The sequence below is a fragment of the Vitis riparia genome, chromosome 13, assembly GCF_004353265.1.
Source record: "Vitis riparia cultivar Riparia Gloire de Montpellier isolate 1030 chromosome 13, EGFV_Vit.rip_1.0, whole genome shotgun sequence".
NCBI lineage: Eukaryota > Viridiplantae > Streptophyta > Magnoliopsida > Vitales > Vitaceae > Vitis > Vitis riparia.
The window spans coordinates 13,205,662-13,231,833 of record NC_048443.1 but is presented as its reverse complement, the minus strand read 5'-3'; the positions used below and the strand labels follow the sequence as shown (position 1 = coordinate 13,231,833).

Here is a 26,172-nt window from a genome sequence, read left to right as displayed (position 1 = left end):
TTTCTAACCATGAAAACTACTGATTCCATGAACTCTTTGGCTAAGTTGTATATACAGGAGATTGTGAGATTGCATGGGATACCTGTATCTATAGTGTCTGATAGGGACCCTAAGTTTACTTCTTAGTTTTGGCAGGTAGTTTACAAAGGGCTTTGGGCACCCAATTGAATTTTAACACCGCTTTTCACCCTCAGACAGATGGTCAATAAGAGAGAGTGATCCAGATCTTAGAAGACATGTTAAGGCTTGTGTTTTGGATTTTGGAGGAAATTGGGCATATTACTTACCTTTGGCAGAGTTTGCTTATAACAACAGTTACCAATCTAGCATTGGCATGGCACCTTATGAAGCACTCTATGGGAGACCTTGTAAATCGCCCTTATGTTGGATAAAGATGGGTGAGAGTCGTTTGTTGGGACCTGAGATTGTCCAAGAGACTATAGAGAAGATATAACTCATCAAGGAAAAACTTAAGACTGCCCAAGATAGACAGAAAAGTTATGCAGACAAAAGGAGAAGGCCCTTGGAGTTTGAGGAAGGGGATTGAGTGTTTGTAAAAGTGTCCCCTCGAAGAGGCATATTTCGATTTGGGAAGAAGGGGAAGTTAGCCCCTAGGTTTGTGGGCCCATTTCAGATTGATAAGAGGGTTGACCCAGTGGCATACAAGTTAATTTTGCCTCAGCAGCTGTCCCTTGTGCATGATGTTTTCCATGTGTCGATGCTAAGGAAGTGTACTCTAGATCCAACTTGGGTAATGGACTTGCAAGATGTTCAGATTAGTGAAAATACTTCTTACGTGGAGGAACCTTTACGAATTCTGGAAGTTGGAGAGCATAGATTCAGGAACAAGGTGATTCCTACAGTCAAAGTGTGGTGGCAACACCATGGGATAGAAGAAGCCACTTGGAAACCTGAGGAAGAAATGAGACGACACTATCCGCAACTCTTCTACGAATTTTAAGGTAAGCTAGTTTAAATTTCGGGACGAAATTTCTTTTAGGGGGGTAAGATGTAATGACCGGGTATTTTATGACACGTTAGCATTTTTAGTTTGAAAAGTCTTATTTTGTGTGATGGTTGAAAAGTAAAAAAGAAAAGTGTTTGGAGAACACGTGTCAATTTCAAATTGATGAATTTCATTTTATTGTGTCGGTCAATTAGACGAGTTGAAATTTTATGCCATGTCAGCCTTAGGGTAGAACATTTCTTAAGATTTTAGAAATTGAAAACTTCTGGAAACGAAAAACGAAAACGAAAAAAAAAAAAGAATTAATTAAAAACTAATTAGAATTAATTAAGAAAAAATTAAATTAAATTGATGAATAATAAAATTGAGAAAATTAGTTTTGGATTGGTGTTAATAAATAAATTTGGTTGTTAAAAAAAAAAAATGAATTGAAAATCAAATAGAATAAACAAAAGAAAAGTAAAATAAAAGAAAATATTCAATGGGCTATTAAACTTGGACCATGTAAAGGTAGTATGGATTGTTAAAATGAAATGAAATTGGACCTTTGGTTTTAGACTTAAGTGGCTGGTGAAATTTTAGAAAAAAAAAAAAAAAAAGAGGAAAAGGGGGAGAATTAGAAACTGGCAGCACGCGGGGAGAGAGAGAGGACACTGTGCAGAAATTTAGTCACTCGCCGGATCTTTGACTGGCCGTTTGGACGGCCAAACGACCTCCGCTTCAGCCCAAATTCGGAGGAAGTGCTCTATTCAACTAGAGGAACAAGTCTACGGTGGCTGATTTCATTTTTAACGGTCAACTTCTCAGATTTGTGGTAGGGGAAAACTAACCCTAAAACTCAAATTTAATGTATTTTTCATTGGAAATAAATTTATAAATCTGATAATTATGAGTTAAATAGATAATTTTGATGTTGTGTGAATTTTTTGGAATGATTTGGGATTTTTTTGTAATTTCCGGAATTCTTTGTAATTGATAATTAATCGTTTTAGGTTGTTAAAAATTATTAGAAATATAGAAAAATTCCGAAATTAGGGCAAGAATTCAAATCTAGTGATTTATGAATTTTTTTCCAATGAAAAATACATTAAATTTGAGTTTTAGGATTAGTTTTTCCCTACCACAAATCTGAGAAGTTGACCGTTAAAAATGAAATCAGCCACCATAGACTTGTTTCTCTAGTCGAATAGAGCACTTCCTCCGAATTTGGGCTGAAGCGGAGGTCATTTGACCGTCCAAATGGCCGGTCAAAGATCCGACGAGTGACCAAATTTCTGCACACTGCCCTTCTCTCTCTCTCCCCGCGTGCTGCCAGTTTCTAATTCTCCCCCTTCTCCCCCCCCCCCCTTTTTTTTTTCTAAAATTTCACCAGCCACTTAAGCCCAAAACAAAGGCCCAATTCCATTTTATTTCATTTTAACAATCCATACTACCTTTACATGACCCAAGTTTAATAGCCCATTGAATATTTTCATTTCTTTTCTTATATTTTACTTTTCTTTTATTTATTCTATTTGTTTTATTTGATTTCCAATTCATTTTTTTTAACACACAAATTTATTTATTAACACCAATCCAAAACTAATTTTCTCAATTTTATTATTCATCAATTTAATTTAATTTTTCTTAATTAATTCTAATTAGTTTTTAATTATTTTTTTTTTTCGTTTTCGTTTTTCGTTTCCGAAAGTTTTCAATTTCTAAAATCTTAAGAAATTTTCTACCCTAAGGCTGACATGGTATAAAATTTCAACTCGTCTAATTGACCGATACAATAAAATGAAATTCACCAATCTGAAATTGACACGTGTTCTCCAAACACTTTTCTTTTTTACTTTTCAACCATCATACAAAATAAGACTTTTCAAACTAAAAATGCTAACGTGTCATAAAATACCCCGATCATTACAAATCAGGTGTAGATCTCTACAATTATTCCTTTGAGAAGATAGACATGACTTGGAGGGAGCAGAGAAAACATGGTTTGTTTCCTGGCTCATGTGGAGCATGGTGATGTGTTTTACCCTTGCCGAATTGCAAGAGAATTGAAAGACCTATTAGATATGCTTTTCAATTTGCTCAGTATTAAAAAAAAAAAAAATCTAAATAATGAGAAAATTAAGTAAACAAGAGGGAAACAAAATAAGAAAAACACAACATAAATATTCTGAAACAATTTTTAAACATCTTATTAGAAGGGCACTAGCAAAGTCAAACACTCTTACACAGAGAACAATCAGTCAAAGATGAAAAATGAAAATAATATCCATAGAAATAGAAAACCAATAGAACATGATTTTTCATAAAGACACATGGTAATGTCAGCATAAATGCATACTTTGTGCATGCACATGCATATATCTAAAAATTTTGGTAAGATATATATATAAATATAATAAACATCATTATAGAAATGTTATATATGGTTTGTACACAAGACAAATTGAGGCACAAAAAGATGCATCCCCAACTAAACCTTGAATGCCTAAGAATAATAAAACTAGTGCATAGTTTATAAAGTCCCAAAACATTCTCCAATTTGCATTGAGAAGAACCTCAGTATAAAGCTAAGTTACCTTGGCAACCAATCAAACAGCATACCATACAGTGTACTCCAGTGACTATTAGAAACTTCCTTTCCTCTATTCATTGTAACTATGCCCTAGGAATAAAATGAGAAAAAATAATCCATGCTTTTCTGGATATTCATATTATGTACTAGATACAAGTTAAGCAGACACACAAATATTATTTCCCTCCTAGTGGTGACCTTGAGCAATACTGAAACACTATGGTAGATCACCTTGAAAACCTGAAAGGGTCACTCACCTATGGACCATTGGGCCTATGAATGATGCTAATCTTATGCAAGTGGTACATCAGTTTTTCCATTTTTTTATTTTTACTTACTTGTGTATTTTGGTTAGATGGTTTTAAGTTCATTCATGGATTAACAAATTCTGAGACTGATTTCCTGAAGCATTAATGGAGGACTGTTTCTGAGGTTGAATTATTTCCCATTCTGACTTCATCTTTGGCTGCTGGGTTATGACTTTGTGCTTAAACTTCTTGTGTTTAATAGTTATATTTTTTTTCCTCCTCCATTCTTCATTTGGGGAACTTTGAAACCAACCTTCCAGGTTACTTATCAAATAAAGATCATCTTTGCAAACATTTCCTCCTTGGATAATGCAACCAAAAAGGTCATAAATATAAAAGCACAACTCAACTACTTCTAATCCCTACTGTCTAAAATCATAAGCAAAGTGAACAAGGTAAATTTGGGAGTTGACTTGGTTGCACAGGAGCATGTCATATGTCATAGAAAGGGAAAATAGGCCCTTGAGGCTTCGGTCAAGAGGGAAGGGGTTGGAGTGAGGATGTGGGACGTCCCAAGTTTGATTCTCAAGAGGAAAAAAATGTTATCTATCACCAAAAAAAGATCACACTCACAAAGAGAAAGAATGTTGCCTATCACCTTGAGAAAACAAGAGTTTCAGAATAGGTAATGCCAATCAAAATAACAGAGCAGATGATTAGATTGTATCCATAACAATCACCACCGCCATTGTCTAGTTATGGATGAAGTTTGTAGGTAATGGCACCAAAGAAAAGGCATTTTCTAAACACAATTGAATCGATTCAGTTACATAATCTGTAGGAAGACATGAATGAAGGAAGAAAAGTAAAACAGTAAGCTCTTTACACTTGGTCATACATCAATGCAGCTGCCATCAGATGGGATATACCATATTCATTCGATTTCATTGTCCCATAGAAACATTATAGTAAAATGGCACTCAAAGCCCTTGCGCTATGTCCCAACATCATCTGGCAACAAATTTTCTTGTGAAATTAAGTCATCAAGAGCAAATATCCCCTCTTGACTAGAAACAATTTTTAAACATCTTATTAGAAGGGCACTAGCAAAGTCAAACACTCTTGCACAGAGAACAATCAGTCAAAGATGAAAATATGAAAATAAGATCCATAGAAATAGAAAACCAATAGAACATGATTCCATAAAGACACATGGTAATGTCAGCATAAATGCATACTTAGTGCATGCACATGCATATATCTAAAAATTTTGGTAAGATATACATAAAAATATGATAAACATCATTATAGAAATATAATGTATGGCTTGTACACAAGAAAAATTGAGGCACGAAAAGATGCATCCCCAGCTAAACCTTGAATGTCTAAGCATAATAAAACTAGTGCATGTTGTATAAAGTCTCAAGGCATTCTCCAGTTTGCATTGAGAAGAACCTATATATAAAGCTAAGTTACCTTGGCAACCAATCAAACAGCATACTATACGATGTACTCCAATGACCATTAGAAACTTCCTTTCCTCTAAATCATGTAACCATACCCTAGGAATAAAATGAGAAAAAATAATCCATGTTTTTCTGGATATTCATATTATGTACTAGACTAGAAGTTAAGCAAATCCACAAACACTACTGAAACAATATGGTAGATCGCCTTCAAAGCCTGAAAGGGTCACTCACCTATGGACCATTGGGCCTATGAGTGATGGTAATCTTATGCAAGTGGTACATCAGTTTTTCCATTTTTTATTTTTATTTACTTATTTATTTTGGTTAGATGGTTTTAAGTTGATTCATGGATTGACATTTTCTGAGACTAATTTCCTGAAGCATTCATGGGAGGACTGTTTCTAGGGTTGAATTATTTCCCATTCTGACTTCATCTTTGGCTACTGGGTTATGACTTTGTGCTTAAACTTCTTGTGTTTAATAGCTATATTTTCTTCATCCTCCATTTTTCAACCGGGGAACCTTGAAACCAGCCTTCCAAGTTGCTTATCAAATAAAGATCATCTTTGCAAACATTTCCTCCATGGATTGTGCAAACAAAAAGGTCATAAATATAAAGCTCAAGTCAACTAATTCTGATCCCTACCAATTAACGTTGTCTAAAATCATAAGCAAAGTGAACAAGGTAAATTTGGGAGTTGACTAGGTTGCTCAGGAGCATGTCATATGTCATAGAAAGGGAAAATAGGCACTTGAGGCTTCAGTCAAGAGGGAAGGGGTTGGAGTGAGGATGTGGGAGGTTCCAAGTTTGATTCTCAAGAGGAAAAAACTGTTATCCATCACCAAAAAATGATCACACTCACAAAGAGAAAGAATGTGGCCAGTCACCTTGAGAAACAAGAGTTTCACATAGGTAATGCCAATCAAAATAACAGAGCAGATGATTAGATTGTACCCATAACAACCATCACCACCATTGTCTAGTTATGGATGATGAAATTTGTAGGTAATGACACAAAAGAACAGGCATTTTCTAAACGCAATTAAATTGATTCAGTTACATAACCTGTAGGAAGACATGAATGAAGGAAGAAAAGCAAAACAGTATGCCCTTTACACTTGGTCATAAATCAATGCAGTTGCCATCAGATGGGATAGACCATATTCATTAGATTTCATTGTCCCATTAAAACACTATAGTAAAATGGTACTCAAAGCCCTTGCGCTATGTCCCAACATCATCTGGCATTTAAATTTCAAACACTTGCTCAAACTCTAAGCCAATAAAATTAAAATTTTCTGTGAAATTAAGTCATCAAGGGCAAAGATGATATACCCTCTTGACTAGAAAACAAAATCAATATGCACAGCCATGACCACCAAAACCTTTTTCAGGTCTAAAGGAAGTTTCATGTAATTTCTAGAAACAACATTTTGTAAGAAATACAAGAACCTGCTGAATTAAACGATGGACATCTAGAGAATAAAGAATCCTCGGTATAATGAAGGGCATATTCCCAATCCATTTCCTTGCCGAGGAAGCTTAGAAAGGAATTATTCAAAAAAAAAAAAAAAAAGAAGAAGAAAATCCTTCACTTTCTTAGCAACCAAATGGGGCCATGAATTACCGTTAGTGGAAGGAGGAGGTCGACCCACAATGACGACAGGCGGCAACGTGATAAACCCACAACGCCGATGACTGATGGCGGCCGCCAGCCAGCATATCACATTATCACTTAGGGTTACTGCGTTCTGGGGCCTGATATATGTAGTGCTTAGGTTGGGTATTTTTGTAATTACCAGATTCGCCTAGGACAGGTCAATTACATCCTATTCACCAAAATTTAAAACATTTAATTTTATTTAATATATTTTAAAATATAATAATTCTGAATTTAATTGTATTACAAATCTCTAACCATATTAATAAATATATTTAATTATTAATTATTATTTTGATCTCTAAAAAAAATCAAGACATTTTTATAAAAATTGCGTTCAGTAATATTTTGAAAAATAAAAATCATTTATGAATAACAATAATATAAGGCAATTAATAATAAGTGAAATTTATAACCATTTTTTATCATATAAAAAATAATTATTTTTTATTTTCTTTTGTTCTATTTAAAAAATAATGCTATCATTTTATTTGATTGAAATAATTTATTTTTCAAAAATTTAAAACATTAAAAATTGGTATTTTAAAATTAATTTTTCAAGTGGACATACCTCTTAGAGAAGGTGACACTACGTGCACTTGAGAGGGTTGATTGTTTCCCTCCTATTACAAAAAAAATGATTTCTCCGTATGATGAGATGATCTTTTTCATCCCTTCTAAAGATGTCGAACATGTTTGACAATGATTTTAAGAAGTGTTTCTATCCCTCTTCTAACACTTGAAAAATAAAAAAATTTAAATATTAGAAATATTAGAATCACTTCTTAAAATGACTATTAAACGGACTCTTAACACGACACCCTTATGCTTATATACCTGCCCAAGTTAGAAGTAGCACTTGGAAGGTTCAAAATGGACTTGGTGCATCTCCATGGTGAAGTTGGTCTTCCCACCATTGAGCATTTTGAGATTGAGGGCCTTGGTTTAATGGATAAAATTGGAGACTCGTTGGGGTTGAAGTATGTACTATTAAAATGCATCAACCTCTCTTGGCTAGAACGAGAGGGAGGAAAGACCATAGTGTCTTTGTCACACGTGTCACTTTTCAAAGCTTCCACATCATCATTGATGCATTAATATGTGAGTTACTATTTCGGGGGACGCTATCAAAAGGCTCTATTTTGAGCCAATGAAGAGGAAAATTTTCTGCTTTCGTGGTTCTCTCCTTGATTCCAATATCACTCTCTCCAACTCAATCTTGCTTCACACTCTGCTCCATTCTCACCTTAAACTATTGACACCTCATCGTCCCACATGGCTGACCTCTTATACAGAAGCACCCTATACAAAAACAGTATCACCAATATCCCATTAGCAGGAATTTTCTGGGTTTTGATTGAGTAGTCTCAGGAGAAATTTTGAAAATTGAAAAGATTCATAATGATAAGGGAGAAAATTTTGTAACATTTCATTAGTTGTAGGCTTGTAGCAACCTTTTGTACTAGTACTAAGTTCAAAATCTTGTGTCCTCTCTTTCAACTGGTTTTCAAGCTGCTCGACCTGCTTAATACATGTAGAGAAATTACTATATCATTTATACTTCTTAGGTCATATCAATCATCCATAATATTCAATTGTACACGAGGTTAAACATGTCTTTTCAATTAACCTCTAATACCATTGCAGTCACCAATGGCATATGGTATGGAGGGAGTCGTCATCATGTCTTGAACTCCTCAAGCTCATGCTCTTTCACTTTTTTCTCTAGTTCCTTGACCTTGTGCAAGAATAGTAGGGTTAGATGGGCCAATTGTTGGTTAACCGTGACAAAGTAAGAAATTGAAATCAAAATAACTCACCTAAGAAGCAACCTTTTGCTGGAGTGTCAAGCCAATTTCCTCCTCCTTCACTCCCTCTGAGAGTTGCAACAACTGCTTCTACAGCTGTCTACATAACTCTGTCTTTGACTCAAGCTGGAGTTCTAGTTCATAAACCTTTTCCTTTTGATTCCTGCAAATCCGATCCTTGCTTTTGGCCTTCCAAATTCTGAAAGTTCTATTCTAATTTCCCCAAAGCCTCATCTTTTGAGTTGGATTCTTGCTTTACTTTATCAAGCTTCAGAAAATCAGAAGCTAAGTATTAATTCATTCAGATTACAGTTTAAAAGAATTCAACATATGGACATGCTAATGTGTGTAGGACATAGTTGACCAAAAGAACATTCCTATTAAACAGTTTTGAGCTTACCATCATTTTCATCTTTTGAAGCTCACCCATATCAATCTGCCTCTTGGCAGGACCTAACTCCACCCCTCGAACTCCAGTTGCAAAGTTCAATGAACTTAGGAGTTTCACCCCAAGTCCTGTTCTGAAGGACTGATTTGTGCAAAGATCGAAGTTTTGGAATCACCCCCTGCAGCAAGTGAATGGATTCTTTGACCAATCAAATATAACCAAATTATATTCATCATTCTCTGATCTTGCTATTATAAGATCTAAAGTGCAAGTAAAGTCGTTTACTTCAAAAGGAGGTTATAAAAAAGAACTATATCATTGCCTGTATATAATTGGCTGATTATCTGAACTCTAGTTTAAGAGGAAGTTAAGGATATCAGAATAACCAAAGTACCGCATGTAGAAAGTATTATGATTTAGGAATACTGAACCGCGATGCAACTGATGATATAGTTACCATAGAAAGTGCTGAAGCCACTCTGAAGCAAGTGGGAAGAATGGGATTTTGTTTGGTGACAATTTATTCATACAGGTATATTCAAATTAAATTTCAGTTTATTCCTCTCATTCGTGGAGCTCTTTTGCAGCTTGGGCTTGTTGAGTTCTTTATTTCGATTTAGGTTATTTATTTCTTGGTGTTGATTACCACTTGCCGTTGAATCTGGTTATTAGTGGTTTAAATGGATCACTGTTGGCTTACGGGTGTTCATACAGAGACTTAAGATTAATTCATATCAGATTTTTGGGTTTACTTGTGGAATTTCTAGTTATGGCTTTCTTCCAAAAGCTTGTAGGCCACTGGTTTTCACCATAACTCATCAGCTATCAGTCTGTCTAAAAAAATCGGTGAACTGCTAGATCTCACCCATACTTTCACAAAAAGAAAAGAAAAGAAAAATATGTCCCCTAAGGCTCTTAGATTAGACATAAATATTAGATTTTCTTACTTTCTAGCTTTATCTCTTCTATATTAAGAACAGAAATACCAAAACTGGTCTTTCTATCTCCTAAAACTCAATTTTCAGTCACTCTCTTGGGTTTGACACCTAAATACTCATTGGGTACTAGTCATTGTGCTTGGGACTTGACAAGAATACAAAGATGGGTGACAAATAACTAAAAAATAAATAAAATTATGGTGGTTTACCAAACACAAGCAGAATTCCAATCTTCTCCCAAATGGGCTGCAAAAGTTCCAAATGAAGGGAACAGAGACAGACTGGAGGATCTGCAAGTGTTGAAGGTGGAAAACCAACGGCATGTTGAAGCCTGAGGTGTGGCAGAATGAGTTTCCCATTCAAGGTATTTACCAGGTTCCAAATGGGCATCAAAAGGTACTAGTTTTCTGAGTGTTTTCATATCCCGAGAACTTAAAATCACTTCTGACATTTGTAATTCCAAATGTTGGAGCTTAGTGGGCAAAGCTTTTAGCCTTATCAATGTCTTATTTCAGAGGCCTACAACAATGGTGTGTGTGGTTTTCTTAAGAAAAGATTTCCAGATGTTTCATTGATTTCAAAATGGGAATACAGGGCTGAATATATACACAGTGTAGCTAAGAATAAAAAAGGAAATAGAGACTACCAACTAGGCTATTAAGACTAACGTATCCCTACAGCTAATACACCTAATTTCCTATAATATCTTGACTAATAAATTACAGAAATCAAATCAGCCAGCTAATATACAATTATAACCAAAAACTCTAATTAAGGAAAAAAAGATTCTTGACTGATTCTCTACACTCCCCTGGAGCTGGATGGTAGATATCTTCCATTCCCAGCTTGCTTTCGAACTCCTTGAATTGATGTCTAGTAAGCCCTTTTGTTAATATAACTGCTACCTGGTTACTTGAAGAAACGTGAGACAAGTTTATAAGCCCAACTTCTATCTTCTCTTTCATGAAGTGTCAATCAATCTCCACGTGCTTGGTTCTATCATGTTGAATTGGGTTATGTGCAATACTAATGACAACTTTATTGTCACAATAAAGCCTCATTGGTATCATCAGGGGCATTCTCAATTCACTCATCAATGACTTTATCTAGATAAGCTCACAGATTCCAAGAGCCAATGTTCTAAATTCAGCTTCCGTGTAGACCTTGCAACAACCGCTTGCTTCTTACTTCTCCACTTTATTAGATTCTCTCCTAAGAATGTAATAACCTGAGGTAGACCTTCTATCATCCATACAACTTGCCCAATCAACATCAGTAAAAGCTTCCACATCTAAACTCTTGTCTTGTTTAGAGAATAACAGTCCTCTTCCAGGAGACCCTTTGAGTTATCTAAAGATTCTAAATACTGCTTGTAGATGATCTTCCTTGGGATTGTGCATAAACTGGCTTACTAAACTGACAGCAAAGGCAATGTCTGGACGAGTGTGTGAGAGGTAAATTAATTTCCCCACTAGTCTTTGATAACCTTCTCTATCAACCTCCTTACCACCTGTATGAGTACTCATCTTGATGTTCACATCTATTAGGGTGTCAATAGGTTTGCATCCTAACATGCTTGTCTCTTTAAGAAGATTTAGAACATACTTCCTTTGAGACAAGACAATTCCCTTTCTTGATTGAGCTACCTTAATACCTAAGAAAAAAATTGCAAGTTTCCCAGGTCTTTGATTTCAAATGACTCTGCCAAAGCTTTCTTCAATCTCAGCATCTCTCCATCACTTCCTATGAGGATAATGCCATCAACATAAACTATCAAAATAGTTATTTTACCATTACAAGAATGTTTGTAAAACATTGTGTGGTCGGTCTACCAGTCGAGTATATCCCATGCTTTTCACCGATTGAATGTACTTTCAAACCAAGCCCTTAGCAACTGCTTCAAGCCATACAAAGATTTATTCAGCCTACACACTTTTCCTCTACCTAATTGATCTTCAAACCCTAGCAGCAACTCCATGAACACCTCTTCTTCCAAGTCACCAAGTAAGAAGGCATTTTTTACATCAATTTGTTGTAGAGCCCAATCCATCTTTGCTGCAATAGACAGTAGAACTCTCACTGTATGTAACTTTGCTACTAGGGCAAAGGTCTCTTGGTAATCATTACCAAATGTCTGGGTGTAGCCTTTAGCCACCGGTTTTGCTTTATATCTTTCTATGCTTCCATCTGCTTTGAACTTGACTGTGAACACCCACTTGAACCTCACTAGTTTCTTTCTTATTGGAAGATCAATAACTTCCCAAGTATGATTTTTAAAGAGAGCTTTCATCTCTTCATGAATTGCTTCTAGCCATTCTGGAAGCTGCAGTGCTTCATGAACATCAGGAGGAATACTAACACAAGACAAATTAGTGGTAAATGCTCTAAATGAGCCATTTAGAGCACCATAGGAAACAAATTGAGCGAGAGGATGTTGTGTGTAGGATCGGCTAGATTTTCTGAGAGCAATAAGGTAAATCAAGATCATCAAACAAGGGTTTAGGAAATGGATTTACCTGAGTGCTCAGCTTTGTTTCCGGAGTTGAAGATTGACCCTCTACAAGAGGAGATGGATTTCTTCCTCTTCTCCTGGAATTTGTAATCCACTTCTTCTCCTTGTCAATTTTTTTTTTCTAGCTCTCTTCCTTTCTTTTTTTCTTCTTCATTTTGGTTCTCTTCCTTCCTTTTTTTCTTCAACTAAAATATTTTCAAGAATTCCTCCAATTTCTCCTATCTCTCCCCCATGACTCCTTTCCTTGGGACATTCCCAAAAATTCTCTTCTCCTCTAATCTCCCCTTGAAGAGAATTATGGGTGCTGTAAGGTTGGTTCTCAAAGAAAGATACATCCATAGATGTAAAATACTTTTGTGATCGTGGGTGATAACACTTATAGCCTTTCTAAGTTGGGTGATATCCAAGGAAAATGCATTTATGTGTCCTAGGATCAAACTTGCTACGATCGTGGCCATTAATATGGAGACAACCTGTGCAACCAAAAAACTTAGGAGTTAGGGATGAAAACAAATGATGAGAGGCAGGAAAACATTGTTTTAGGGTATTTATGGGAGTTTCATATCTTAGGACATGGGTTGGCATTCTATTGATCAAATAGGATGTTGTCAAAATAGCTTCTCCCTGGAACAACTTTGGAATGTTCATTTGGAACATCATGGCATGGTCAACTGCAAGAAGGCGACGATTTTTTCTTTCCAACACTCCATTTTGTTGTGGAGTGTCAATACATGATGAATGATGAATGATTCCTTCTTTTTGTAGATGCTCTCCTAGAATATTTGAGTAATACTCTCTCCCATTATCTGTGTGAAGGATCTTAATGCTGGTTTCAAATTGATTTAAGATCATCTTGTGAAATTGTTTAAACACACTAGCAGCTTTAGACTTTTCGTTCAACAAATACACCTAACACACTCTAGTGTGATCATCAATGAATGTTATAAACCAACGAACTCCAGTATTAGTTTTAACACGAGAGGGTCCCCTAATATAACTATGAATTAACATGAAAAGACAAGATTTTTCATAAATTTGAATGGGAAAAGAAGCCCTATGGTGTTTGGCATACTCACAATTCTCACATTTAAATTGAGAAATATCTTTATTCTTGAATAAACTAGGAAACAACGGTTTTAGATAAGAGAAACTAAGGTGTCCTAGTCTACAATGCCACAACCAGATTTCTTTATTCTCTGCTATACTACTTTCAGATTGATACACCCCTTTCATTTCACCACCTTGCATTTTTTCTTCTAAGAGAAATAGTCCATCAACCTCCCTAGCACTACCAATCTTCTTCCCCATACACAGATCCTGAAAAAGACAATGTTTTGGGTGAATATTAGCAATGCAGTTCAAGTCTTGGCAAATTTGCTAATGGATACAAGATTGCAAGACAAGTTAGGCACATGTAATATAGATTTAAGACTCAGGTTCTTAGAAATTTGAACAATGCCTATTCCTTTTACTTTAGTTAAGGAACCATCAACAATTTTTACTGTTTGAGTCCCATTACAAGGAGTATAAGAACAAAGCAGACTTGAATTCCCTGTCATATGATCGGTTGCTCCTGAATCTATGATCTAGGAGTCAGATTTCAAGTATTTAGTAGAAAGGGTTGTACTAAAATTACCTGACTAGGCCAAATTTGCAGACGTAATATTTTGGGAATTTTGGAATATAAACTTATAGAATTGCTCAAGTTGCTCCTTGGTAGGGTTTGGAACTCCAGTATTTCCTTGCTTGGACAGTTTTGAAAAATCTGCTACTGCTTGGAAGCCTCAGCCCCCATCTGATCCTGGGTTCCAACCTCATCCTCTACCACCATTATTCCAACCACAACCTTTTCCAAAATTCTGGGGTAAATTCGCTGATCTCCCATGAATTTTCCAGCAGCTATCTCTTGTGTGTTGTGGTTTCTGGCAATGATCACACCATAGACTATCTTTGTCATCCTTTTTCCCTGCAACATAGACCGAATTTGCTCTAATATTTTTGTTTCCTGTAGTCGGCTGATTTGCTGTTGATAATGTAGATGTTTTAGCTGTGGTTGACTTCGATCCACTCATCATAAAGCCTATGCGACTCTCTTCTCCCCTTGTCGAGTTGAAGACCTCCCAAAGAGATGGAATGGGCGAGCTACTCAAAATCCTACCCCTTTCTTGATCAAACTCAGACCGCAAACCAGAAAGGAATTTAAAGACTCTTTCCTTTTCAATCAACTTTCGGTAAGTGGCATGATCCTCTGGGTTTTTCCACACAATATCCTGGTACAAATCAATTTCTTGATACAAAATATTTAAAGAATTGAAATAGGCCTGTACTGACAAGTCTCCTTGCTGAATTGCCCTTGCCTTCTCACTCAACTCATAGAGTTTAGAGTCGTTTCCCAAATTTGAGTACATTAGATTAGTTGCATCCCAAATTTGTAAAGTAAGCCATCACCATTGAGTTTTCAACAAATCAGGTTTGATATCCAACTTCTCTGGGCAAAACAGGCTTGTGTGTGCCATCCAAATACCCCATCTTGCCTCCACCACTTATGAAGGATCGTATTGATTGTGCCCATTGGAGAAAATTTTCTCCGTTCAACTTATGGGTTGTTTTCTGAATCGCTGGGTTTTCAGTTGGAGAGGGATTTAAACTGGTCGCCAGCTTCTTTCCTGTCTCAACTCCTTTCTCCACCATCTCTCTATCAGGAAGATGACGATATCACTCACTCTCTGGCCGAATATTCGGCTCTGACACCAGGTTGTTTTCTTCAAGGATGAAAATATAGGTAATTACGAATATATCAGTACTTCAATTTTACAAATATATCAGATATATCGGAGATACATTGGCGGATATTTTGAAAAAAAATTTGATAAGCCTAACATCAAAACTCGTGACAATGTAAGAAAAATCTTATAGAAATGTAATTAAAAGTATAATAGACATTTTCAAGTTGTTTTGTTGAATAATTTAATATATTTATGATATAATTTATCATATTTAATAATAATATTGTATGCGTTGATAAAAAAATATAAATTTTATAAGTGTATATTCATTATTAAATTACATCCAATATTATCCGATAAAAATATTATGATATTTGATTATATATGTCTAATTTTAAAATATATTTAATATTAAAATAATGATACATTTAATTCAATTGTATTAAATGATATAAAATAAACGATGATATATGCATAATTTTTTAATATTTAATTAATATATTAATAATACTAAACACACTATAAAGAAAGTTATCATGATAATTTTTATATTTTTGGTAATTAATTAAATAAAAAAATTTCATTTAATTATAAAATAATTATAATTAATTTGTTATTTAAAATATTTTTTTATATGATAACTTTTAATATATATATATATATTATGGTGTAATATGTTTAAAAGGGTCGAGCTTCCCAGTGGTGGGCCAGGTGTGGGTTGAATCTTTTGTTTGGGGTTTGAGTTCCCTCAACTACAAGTAGAAAATAAGGGCATTTTGAGCTTTGATTTGCAGCTCGACCCATGTTGAAGGTGGCCTGCGTTAGAGCTGGCAGCATTTTTTTTGGCGAAATCTGGAGATATTTTCCTTGCTTCGCCAATTAATTGGTAAATGCCAAAATTTCGGCCTATTTTTTTCCTAAAAATCACCCCGTCAATTTTTCGCCCGCTTGTTTTGTTTCACCGGTTGTCGGTCCCCGATATGAGAATTTTTATCAAAATTATCCGAAATTTTCATCCTTGGTTTTCTTAGGAAAAGATTTCCAAATTTTTCATTGATTTCATAATTGGTATGTAGGGCTGAATATATACACAATATTGCTAAGAATAAAAAAGGAAATAGAGACTATCAGCTAGGCTATGAAGACTAACGTATCTTTACAAGTAATACGCCTAATTTCCTATAATATCTTGACTAATACATTACATAAATCAAATCAACCATCTAATATACAATTATAACCAAAAACTCTAATTAAGGAAAAAATATTCTTGACCGTTTCTCTACAGTGTGGAACTTCTCTGCCACATATAAACCGCCATAAGGCAACTTTCTAAGTGGGTGCCATGCAATTAGAATTCTTTACTATTCTCAATTGGACAGAATTGGCTAATCTTCCAGAAAAAGGGAAAACAACGATATCGTTATGTTTCATGCCATCCCAATCACATGGTTCCTAATTTAAGTAGAAACTGGTACTGATGAACCATTGTGTTTGTGTTTGAACTTCTATACCAGAAGTTGGGATTTTTACATGATAGATTTCAACAAATGATGAAGAAAGAAACAAAATCTTCCACAAAGAAGATAGTTGGGGATCAAGAGTGAACACCTACCTGCATTAGCTTGGCTAGACAGACGAAGCCAAGACAGCAACCTGAGTGTATGTGTTAGGGACTCATGTGATACAGGAGGAACAAGCTCTGGCATGTTACTCAGAAGTGGCAAGAGCTGATTGCAACACATCTTCAAGGCGCTTCTCTGCAGCAGCATACTGCCTTTTCTTGTCCTCAATGGCTAGAGCAGCCAAGGCTTTATCCTGCAGAAAAGGCAAGAATTTAATCTGACTATTTTCCTGTAAAAAATATGCAAGAGATGTGTAAAAGTGAAGCTTTGTTGATCATAGTAATGAATTGATTACAGGAGGCAAGTCCTGGTAGCTTCTCAAAGTATCAAGGATGGGCTTTGTTTTCTTCTCCAAATCCTTCCGGTGCTCAGCCATTTCAACCAACACCCCATGGCTGATCTCTGGGGTGTAGCCCACACGATTAAGTAATGCCTGCTCACAGAGAGCTATTTAGAATGAAAATGCACAAAATAAATTTAGATATAAAGATCTTGTAAGATATAAATTCAACAATGCATGCTCAATAAATAGATAAACAACAATTTAATGGCAACAAAAAATGGCCTGGAAAATCAAACAATTTTTACATAAGCAGAATTAAGTACTTACTAGTCTTCAGGTTGCAAGAGTTTGGTGCAAGATTCCAAGTTTAATTACTGTAGGATTTCAGAATTAAGTACTTACTGTAGCAGACAACCGAGAAGTCCACACTTTTCAGAAAAGAACAAGTAAAGATTATTCAGAAATTAATCTCTCAGATTGACGCTTCCCAAACAAACTCAACAGCAGCAGCTTCGGTTGCTCAAAAAGGTAGTTTTTCAATTGCCTTGAGCTCTCAAAAGGAGAAGAATAACCAATGGATAATAGACTCGGAGGCTTCCAACCATATGACTGGTAATGTTGATTTACTTCACAATTACAACTTGTGTTCTGAGAACTTCATAGTTCGTATTGCTGATGGTTCTATGTCCAAGGTGGTGGGAATAGGATCAATATGTCTCACTAAAGACTTAATTCTAAAATCAGTCTTATTGGTTCCAAATATTATCTGCAATCTACTATCAATTGGCAAGCTTTCCAAAGACTTAAATTGTCACTAACTTTTATTCAACACATTGTGAATTTCAAGGCTTGGAATCGGGGAGGATGATTGGCAATGCTAAGGAATGTGCAGGACTATCTTCTTGAGGTTCTTAATAGTCCTAAGAAACAAACTCAAATTACATGTAGTGCGTCCTTTTCTATTCCCTTTAATTCTCCAAATAATGATAGTGTCATCAAGTTGTGGCACTATAGATTAGGACATCCAAATTTTTTGTACCTGAAAAACTTGTTTCCAAAGTTATTTAAAACTTCCAATGCTAAGTCTTTTCAATGTCAAATTTGTCAACTGTCAAAACATGCAAGAACCAGTTTTCCATAGTGACATTTGGGATCCCTTTGGAATCAATAATGTCACAGGATCTAGATAGTTTGTATCTTTTATTGATGATCATACTAGGGTTACATGGGTTTGCTTAATGAAAGAAAAATCTGAAGTTGGTCCCATTTTTTAAAGATTTCATAATATGATCCAAAATGAGTTTCAGGCAAAAGTCAAAATTTTTAGATTTGATAATGCCTGAGAATATTTTAATTCAAATCTAGGAGGATACTTTGTGAACCAAGGAATAATTCATCAAAGTTCTTGTATTGATACCCCTCAACAAAATGGTGTGGCCAAGCAGAAAAATAGACACGTTCTTGATGTTGCGAGATCAATCATGTTTACCATGAATGTGCCTAAAATTTTTTGGGGTGAAGTCAATCTCACATCTGCATACCTTATCAATAGAATGCCCTTTAAAACTCTTCAACTCCAAACACACTCTAGAAACTTCTTCAAAACTATCCCGATGCACACTTTATGTCCACCTTACCACCCAAATTTTTTGGATGTATGGCCTTTGTTCACATATATGATCATCACCATAGTAAGCTCGATCCAAAGGCCACCAAATGTCTATTCCTTGGCTACCCTCCTACACAAAAAGGGTATAAGTGCTGTTCACCTATCACTAGGAAATTTAATGTTAACTTGGATGTCACCTTCTTTGAAAAACAACCCTTTTACACTAAAAATCCCATTTTGGGGGAGGAAAATTTACAAGAATGGAATTTTTGGGTTCAAGAAGAATTATCTCCTAGGTTTGAACCAAGTATTCCTATCAATCAACCTCTACCTGAGCCATCTGAGCCACTCGAGTCTTCTGAGCCTTTACGCACTCCATCCACACCCACTCATACACAACATGCAAGAGAAATTAAGTTACATGTTTACTCAAGGAGGAAATGACCTCAAGAGGAATTAGAGTACCACACTCAACCTGAGCAAAACCAAGAATCCGATCTAAATCCGAAAGTCTAGGTAAAATTCATAATACTCAAGTTAGTGATGCTCTTGATGATCTTGATATACCCATTGCTCTTAGGAAAGGTGTGAGGTTGTGTACTCAGCACCCAATCTCTAACTTCATTTCTTATGACAAATTATCCCCACAGTAGTGATGCTCCTGATGATCTTGATATACCCATTGCTCTTGGGAAAGGTGTGAAGTCATGTACTTAGCACCCAATCCCTAACTTTCATTTCTTATGACAGATTATCCCCACAGTATTATGCTTTTGTTACTAATTTGTCAAATGTAGAGATCCCAAAGAGTATCCATGAAGCCCTACAAAAACCTGAGTGGAAACAAACAATTGGTGATAAAATCAAGGCTATAAAAAAGAATGGAACTTGGAAACTGTTAGATTTGCACAAAGGAAAGCATCCAGTTGGTTGTAAATGGATTTTCACTGTTAAGTACAAACCAGATGAAAGCATATAACAGTATAAAGCCAAACTTGTTGCTGAGGGATTTACTCAAACATATGATATAGACTATTAGGAGACATTTGCTCCCGTAGCCAAAATTGATACCGTAAAAGTACTGTTGTCACACTTACAACCAATCTGGATTGGCCTCTTCAACAATTGGATGTCAAAAACGTCTTTCTCAATGGAGACCTAGAAGATGAAATCTACATGGAAATCCCTCAGAGATTTGAAAATAGTGCCAATATTGGAAAAGTCTGCAAGCTTCAAAAGTCTCTATATGGACTTAAATAGTCTCCTAAAGCATGGTTTGACAGGTTCACAAGGGTTGTGAAGGGTACACACAAGGGTAGGCTGATCATACCTTATTCATCAAACATTCAAATGATGGAAAGATAGCCATTCTCATTGTCTATGTCGATGATATTATTATGACTGGGAATCAATATAGATGAAGTACGAAGATTGAAGGAAGTGTTGGCCAGAGAGTTTGAAATTAAGGTTAAGGACCTATGAAATCTCAAATATTTCCTAGATATGGAGGTAGCTCGCTCAAAAAGGGATATTGTTGTGTCTCAATGAAAGTACATACTAGACTTACTAAAGGAAACAAGGATGATAAGGTGCAAGCCTTTAGACACACCCATGGAATCAACCTCTAAAGTTGGACTAATGACAAATAGTCCGCCTGTTGACAAAGGGAGATATTAACTCCTTGTGGGTATTTACCTATCACATACACAACCTGACATAGGTTTTTCAGTGAGTGTTGTAAGTCAATACATGAATAATCCAAATGAAGAGCATTTTATAGTTGTATACAAAATTCTTCGGTATTTAAAGATGACACCAAGAAAAGGTTTATTTTTCCAGAAATGATCCAATAGGGGGATTGAAGTTTATTCTGATGCAGATTGGGCAAGATCTGTAGATGACTAAAGATCTACAACTGGGTATTATACCTATATTTGGGGAAATTTAGTAACTTGGAGAAGTAAAAAACAATTAGTAGTAGCAAGAAGCAATGCTAAGGTAGAGTTCAAAGCTCTAGCTCAAGGCATTTGTGAAGGAATGTGGTTAAAAAGGTTGCTTGGAGAATTACAAATTGAAACTAAAGGGTTAATGCGTATTTTCCATGATAATCAAGCAGCAATTAGTATTACAAAAAATCTGGTTCATCATGATAGAACCAAACACGTGGAACTTGATCATCACTTCATCAAAGAAAAGGTCGAAGAAGGGATACTTGAGTTGACTCACACTCCAACAAGGCTCCAAGTTGCTGATATTGTCACAAAGGCTCTTCCTCATGTCAAATTTGAAGACTTGATATCCAAGCTGGGAATGATTGATATCTATTTCCTAGCTTAAGAGGGAGTATAGGATTTCAAAATAAAATCCTCCAGGATTTCAAAATAAAAATCCTTATTTTGTAGGGATTAGTTGATTAGTTAATAAAGAGATAAGGAATAAATATTCCAAATCTCATTTTTTCCATGTATATCCCTACTTTATAGGGATGGCATTTTATTCCTTGTATCAAGGAGATTTGATAGCAATCTTGTAGCCATTCTCTCCTATTTATTTTGTTGCATGTCCTCGTTGAAAAAAATAAAATAAAGAAGTTTCTTTCTTAATAAATCTTGAATTACATATATTAAAATAAAAAAAATTACCTCCAATTTCAATGATACAGAAGATTCGATATTAAAGAATACTCAAATTTGTTTAGGAGGGAATCTATTACATGCACACAAATAAGGAACTAATAGACAAACTAATAGAATAAATTCTTAAAGAATTGCAATGAGTATGTGTGTATGAGAGAGAGACCATATGTGTGTATGACAAAGAGAAAGACCATTATGTGTGTGTATGAGAGAGAGAGAGAGAGCATAGTGTGTATGACCAAGAGAGATAGCATTATGTGTGTGTATGATAGAGAGAGAGAGCATTATGTGTGTGTATGACCGAGAGAGAGAGAGCAGTGAGTATGTGTGTATGAGAGAGAGAGAGAGAGAGAGAGAGAGACCATCTTGAACTCTTTGTATAATAGAGAGCTTTCTTGCATGGATTTGGTGTGGGTCTCAGCTAGGTTCATCATTCACACTCACAAGTCCTAGAATATAGGACTCTGCTGCTTGAGGCTTGGCTCAAGTGGAAGAGGGATGGGAAGAGTTTGCGGGAGGTTCTAGGTTCAAGTCCCAATGAGGACAAAAATTTACCTATAAAAAAAAATACGGGGACTCTTAAAAAGGACATCAATAACATACATGGACACTTGAATACATCCTAAATAAAGGAAAAAAATCAATAAAAAAACAAGTGGTATCAAAGCCCAAGTCCAAATTTCTAAAAGAATATAAGATTGAGACTTTAGAAAAATCAAGGAGAGTGGAATACACAAGAGGATTGCAAAAGGAATTTTGGTTGATGGTGGAGTCAATTGTTCTTCCAATGAAAAGTGATACATAGAGTATGTACTTTATTATCTGGAACAAGCGTAGTATTTCCCATACACTTATTAGATTTTGAAAGGCAGAATAGTTAAGTGGTTGAACAATTTGAATCCATTGAATAAGGAGTGTCTAGGCGCGCACAAAAGAGATTGTGGTGCACCAAAAAGTCATGGTATGGAGTAAGAATTTAATTCAAATAAGTTCCCCAATGTGGTATATTAGTTTAGTTGTGTGCATCTATAAAGGCAAGTGCGCATTGCACAAATATTACATAAAGATGGAATTTGATCCAAGGTGGAAATTATTAGAAAATATCTCAAAATTTTTATTCAATATACATTCTTTTTGGTAAAAGAATATTGAATAAAATATTTTATATATTTACAATTCAATATGGAAATAAGTTTCTTATACAATAAGGAAAATTGTTTGGAATACGTTATAAATATTATAAATCATGAGGGAAAAAAAATTGTGAGATAGAGAAGAGCATGTAAAGCCTATACTGAGTAGACAAAGATGCAAAGAAAAGTGAAAAACACTCAATGGAGCAAAGGCTCGTGGTTTAGGGTCTAGATACAAGGAGTAGGAAAACTTAAGGATGTTTTAGGCATCAATAGTATGTAGAGATGTGAAATAGAGCATTTTATATATTTGCATTTCCTTTTAAATTAGTTTTCTTATAGAATTACAAAATTGTTAGATAGATTCTATTAATATTATAGGTCATGGGGGCAAAAGTTATTATATGGAAATGGGCAAGTAAAGCTTATATCAAGTAGGTAGAGATGTGAAGAAGAGTGGGAGACACTTAGTGAACAAGAGCTTGTGATTCCGATGTTGATACAAAAAGCAAGGAAATACATAATGTTTCATGATTCAATAGTTGTATGTGTTTTTTTTTTTCCTTTTTTTGGTACTCTGTAATACTCTTTATGGTAAAGTAAAATGATTTTCTCTTATCTATGAATGAAGATATGGTTACCCAAACTACGTAAAAACCCTATCTACATTTGTGTGAATAGTTTTATCTTTTTGTTCTTCTACAAATACATTAGCATTGCAAGTGGCATCAAATGTATTCATAGCATTTACTTTGTTGTGACATTTGCTTAGGTACCTTTAATATATATTTTTTTCTCCTTTTGCCTATCCAAAAAAAAAAAGAGCATCAAAGCTTTTTTTGCAGAACTCTCTCTCTAAGAAGGGAACAACAAATTTGTTTTATTTGCCTTGCCAAATTTCACAAAGGAAGAATTCACGCTCTCTCTCCCTCACATACTCATACACACACACTCACTGCTTTTTCACTCTTATATTTAACTCTTTGTATAATAGGCAGACACAGTGTCAAAAGTCCAATGTGCATCCAAGGAGTGTACTCATTTTTATGTTTCAAGAATGCCACTCACTCTCTCTCTCATGCATACTCATAGACACTCGCTGCTTTTTCACTCACTCACATACTCATACATGCACTCACTGCTTTTTCACTCTATCACATTTAACTCTTTGTATAATAAAGAGAAACAGGAAGTCAACAGTCCACTGTGTATCCAAGGAGTGTACTCATTTTCATGTCTCAAGAATGCCAAAGAGGTAAGATCAAGGAAAGGGTGCTCCAATGCAGGTCGATCAATCCCAAGGGGCCATCACTTGGCCCCAAAACATTATAGTTTTTATTTTTTTTTTATAGGTAAATTAGGAGAATATATTAAAAGTGCTTGCAAAATGGTGCCCCAAAACTTTATAATATAAATCTAAAAATTCTTCACCCTCATTATCAAGTTCTCCCACAAATTGTCTCCTCAGTTAGCTTGCACATGCCAAGGGATATTGATCATTTATGCTGTTCACAGAGAACATGGTGACGCAGTGCATACATGCCTAACATGCTCTTTTTATCATGGAAAATGTGTGGGAGAAGCATCAGACACATGTCCAACATAGCCACTGCTAACTGCTCCCTAGTAGAATTGTCAGTGCTACCCAGCTTAGTGGTAATGCCAGATTTGGGATTATGATCCACAGTCTCAACTCTTATCTTCCTTCTTTTTGACCTTCTTGCATATGATTACTTCTCTAGTATTTTGATCTAAAAACAAGCAATGGCCTAAACATACCCTAAAATAACATGCATCTCCAGTCAATTTTTTCTCCTTACAAACTACATGGAAAATCAAGCCAATGTTTGAAGACCCCAATATAAAAGATCAACAGATTTCCTACCAAATCAAACTTCAAATCAGTAGTGATTGAATGGCCCACAAAACAAAGTGAAGTATGATGTTTGCTTACATGCATAAAGACTTACATTTGATACCGCTGTACACCTATCTCACTAATCAAGAGCATATGAGATCTAATAACTATTTATATGCACAGCATTCTGAAATATCCCTTAAAATTGCTATAAGAACTTTCTGATGTAGACTCCAGATAACTAACAACTTGAGCTTTTACGAAACATCTCGACAAACTATTATCAGTTATGAATGGCACAAAGTAGGATAAATTCAAAATCAGTATAGTACTTGAAAAGTAATCTCATACAACCCATGTCTCATTAGTAAAATCTGTGACAACTTGTTTCCAATTGAGTAATCTAACCAATTCTCTTCCCAAAGACTGACAGATGCACGAGGCACTTCCAAATCGAACCCTCTCAATAAAAAAATGAATTGACACCTAGCTGACTCAACCACACAAGGATCAGCATGACAATGTTGCATTAACCATACCAATATTTTCAGCTCATGTCTGATAATAATTCCCAAACCTAAACAAACAAGCTATCTCAACCAGGTAAGAAGAGTCAAGACAATGAGAAATTCAGTGGCACAACAATAAACTACCGAAATCACAGTGGTAGTACCTTATAGTTACGATATTGCTGCAGGTATTGTCGCTCTTTTGATGCCATTATTGCCAAGTTTGTCTTCCAGTTTTCCATCTGAGCCTCACGTGGAGCTACATCATCTTCCAGCTGTCCAAGAATTCTACCAAAAGCATTTCCAACTATAAATTAAGAATTTCACCAACAAACCCAAATTGACACAAACACATAAACAGAACCCTTAGAACTGACCTTTTCAAATAAGTCATCCTTGCAATTGCTTTTCGGGTGTAATCAAGAAGAATTTTGGACTCCTTCTGCACTTTAGCCCTCTTCTCCTCCACTTCACATTTCCTCAAAGACATGTCCCCCATTGCTACAAGAAAACTAAATCCACATCTCCCCTTATATAAAACCCAAAATCCTAAAAGCAGGAAAAAAAATTAACAATAAAGAACATCGGTAATGGAATATTAACAAAAACCCAACCCACCTACTCAATTCAGTATCTTTTGTATTCAACAAATTTGCCACATTCGCAAGACACTGCGCTGATGCAACCACATTTGAAGGCAAACCCTCTTGTGGCAATCCCACATTCTCCAATATCTCCCTAACCCTAGCCGCTACGGTTCACCAAATTTTCAAAAACGTTGCTTCAACAAGAAGATAATATAAATAATATGAACTGAAGGCAGATAATGAAATTAAAAAGAACCTTGGCAACGATATTCGGCGGCTTTTTGGCGGAAATCGGTGGCTAGTATGCCGGCAGCTTGGGTTTTGGCTTGGGAGAGACTTGAGAGGTTGTGGAGACGACCGATGGTTCGAGGAGTGTATTCGAAATCGGGGACGTCTTTGCCAGCGGCATCGTATTGAGAGGCTAGCCATGCTTTCACATCTGAGATTCGACCGCTATCCAAATTGCTTTCGATTTCAATTACCGAAGGATCACTTCCTGAAATTTTGTCACTCATTGCTGATTTCTCAGTTTCTACGACACGGGAGAGACGATCTATCTGCCGTTTGGTCGGTGAGAGAGCGTCGTTTCAAACCTAGTAAAATGGCGCCGTTTGCATGACATTTTGAACTCGCTTTCCTGTTT

At 35.5% G+C, this 26,172-nt stretch overlaps 1 protein-coding gene and 1 long non-coding RNA gene across 5 annotated transcripts; both read right to left on the bottom strand.

Annotated features, from left to right (window-relative positions):
• Positions 1 to 4,364: 4,364 nt before the first annotated feature.
• Positions 4,365 to 6,992, bottom strand: LOC117927814. Of its 2 annotated transcripts, none has more exons than XR_004653407.1 (2): positions 6,885 to 6,992; positions 4,365 to 4,854 (listed from the first exon to the last, which is right to left on the bottom strand). It is a non-coding gene; the product is annotated as an uncharacterized LOC117927814 (long non-coding RNA). The 2 variants fall into 2 exon arrangements; XR_004653406.1 differs by having other exon boundaries at positions 4,365 to 4,798.
• Positions 6,993 to 8,735: 1,743 nt separating this feature from the next.
• LOC117927966 (AUGMIN subunit 1-like) lies at positions 8,736 to 26,172 on the bottom strand. Of its 3 annotated transcripts, XR_004653458.1 has the most exons (8): positions 25,786 to 26,172; positions 25,561 to 25,693; positions 25,320 to 25,454; positions 25,107 to 25,230; positions 17,210 to 17,347; positions 16,905 to 17,107; positions 9,126 to 9,291; positions 8,736 to 8,993 (listed from the first exon to the last, which is right to left on the bottom strand). XR_004653458.1 is itself a non-coding variant. In XM_034847703.1 (6 exons), exons 1-6 carry the CDS (start codon positions 26,042 to 26,044, stop codon positions 17,000 to 17,002), a joined length of 897 nt encoding a protein of 298 aa, XP_034703594.1. In that variant the 5' UTR covers positions 26,045 to 26,172; the 3' UTR covers positions 16,519 to 16,999. The 3 variants fall into 3 exon arrangements, 1 of the variants encoding a protein (XP_034703594.1); XR_004653459.1 differs by lacking the exons at positions 8,736 to 8,993; positions 9,126 to 9,291 and adding an exon at positions 12,876 to 13,880; XM_034847703.1 differs by lacking the exons at positions 8,736 to 8,993; positions 9,126 to 9,291 and having other exon boundaries at positions 16,519 to 17,107.

Bases quoted from the DNA above. Each gene is read 5' to 3' on its own strand.
- LOC117927966 (XM_034847703.1), bottom strand. From the start codon at position 26,044: ATGAGTGACAAAATTTCAGGAAGTGATCCTTCGGTAATTGAAATCGAA. The intron at 25,455-25,560 runs GTGGGTTGGGTT...ATGTGGATTTAG, and splicing joins AAAGATACTGAATTGAGTAG to TTTTCTTGTAGCAATGGGGG. The intron at 17,348-25,106 runs GTACTACCACTG...CTCTGTGAGCAG, and splicing joins AGCAATATCGTAACTATAAG to GCATTACTTAATCGTGTGGG.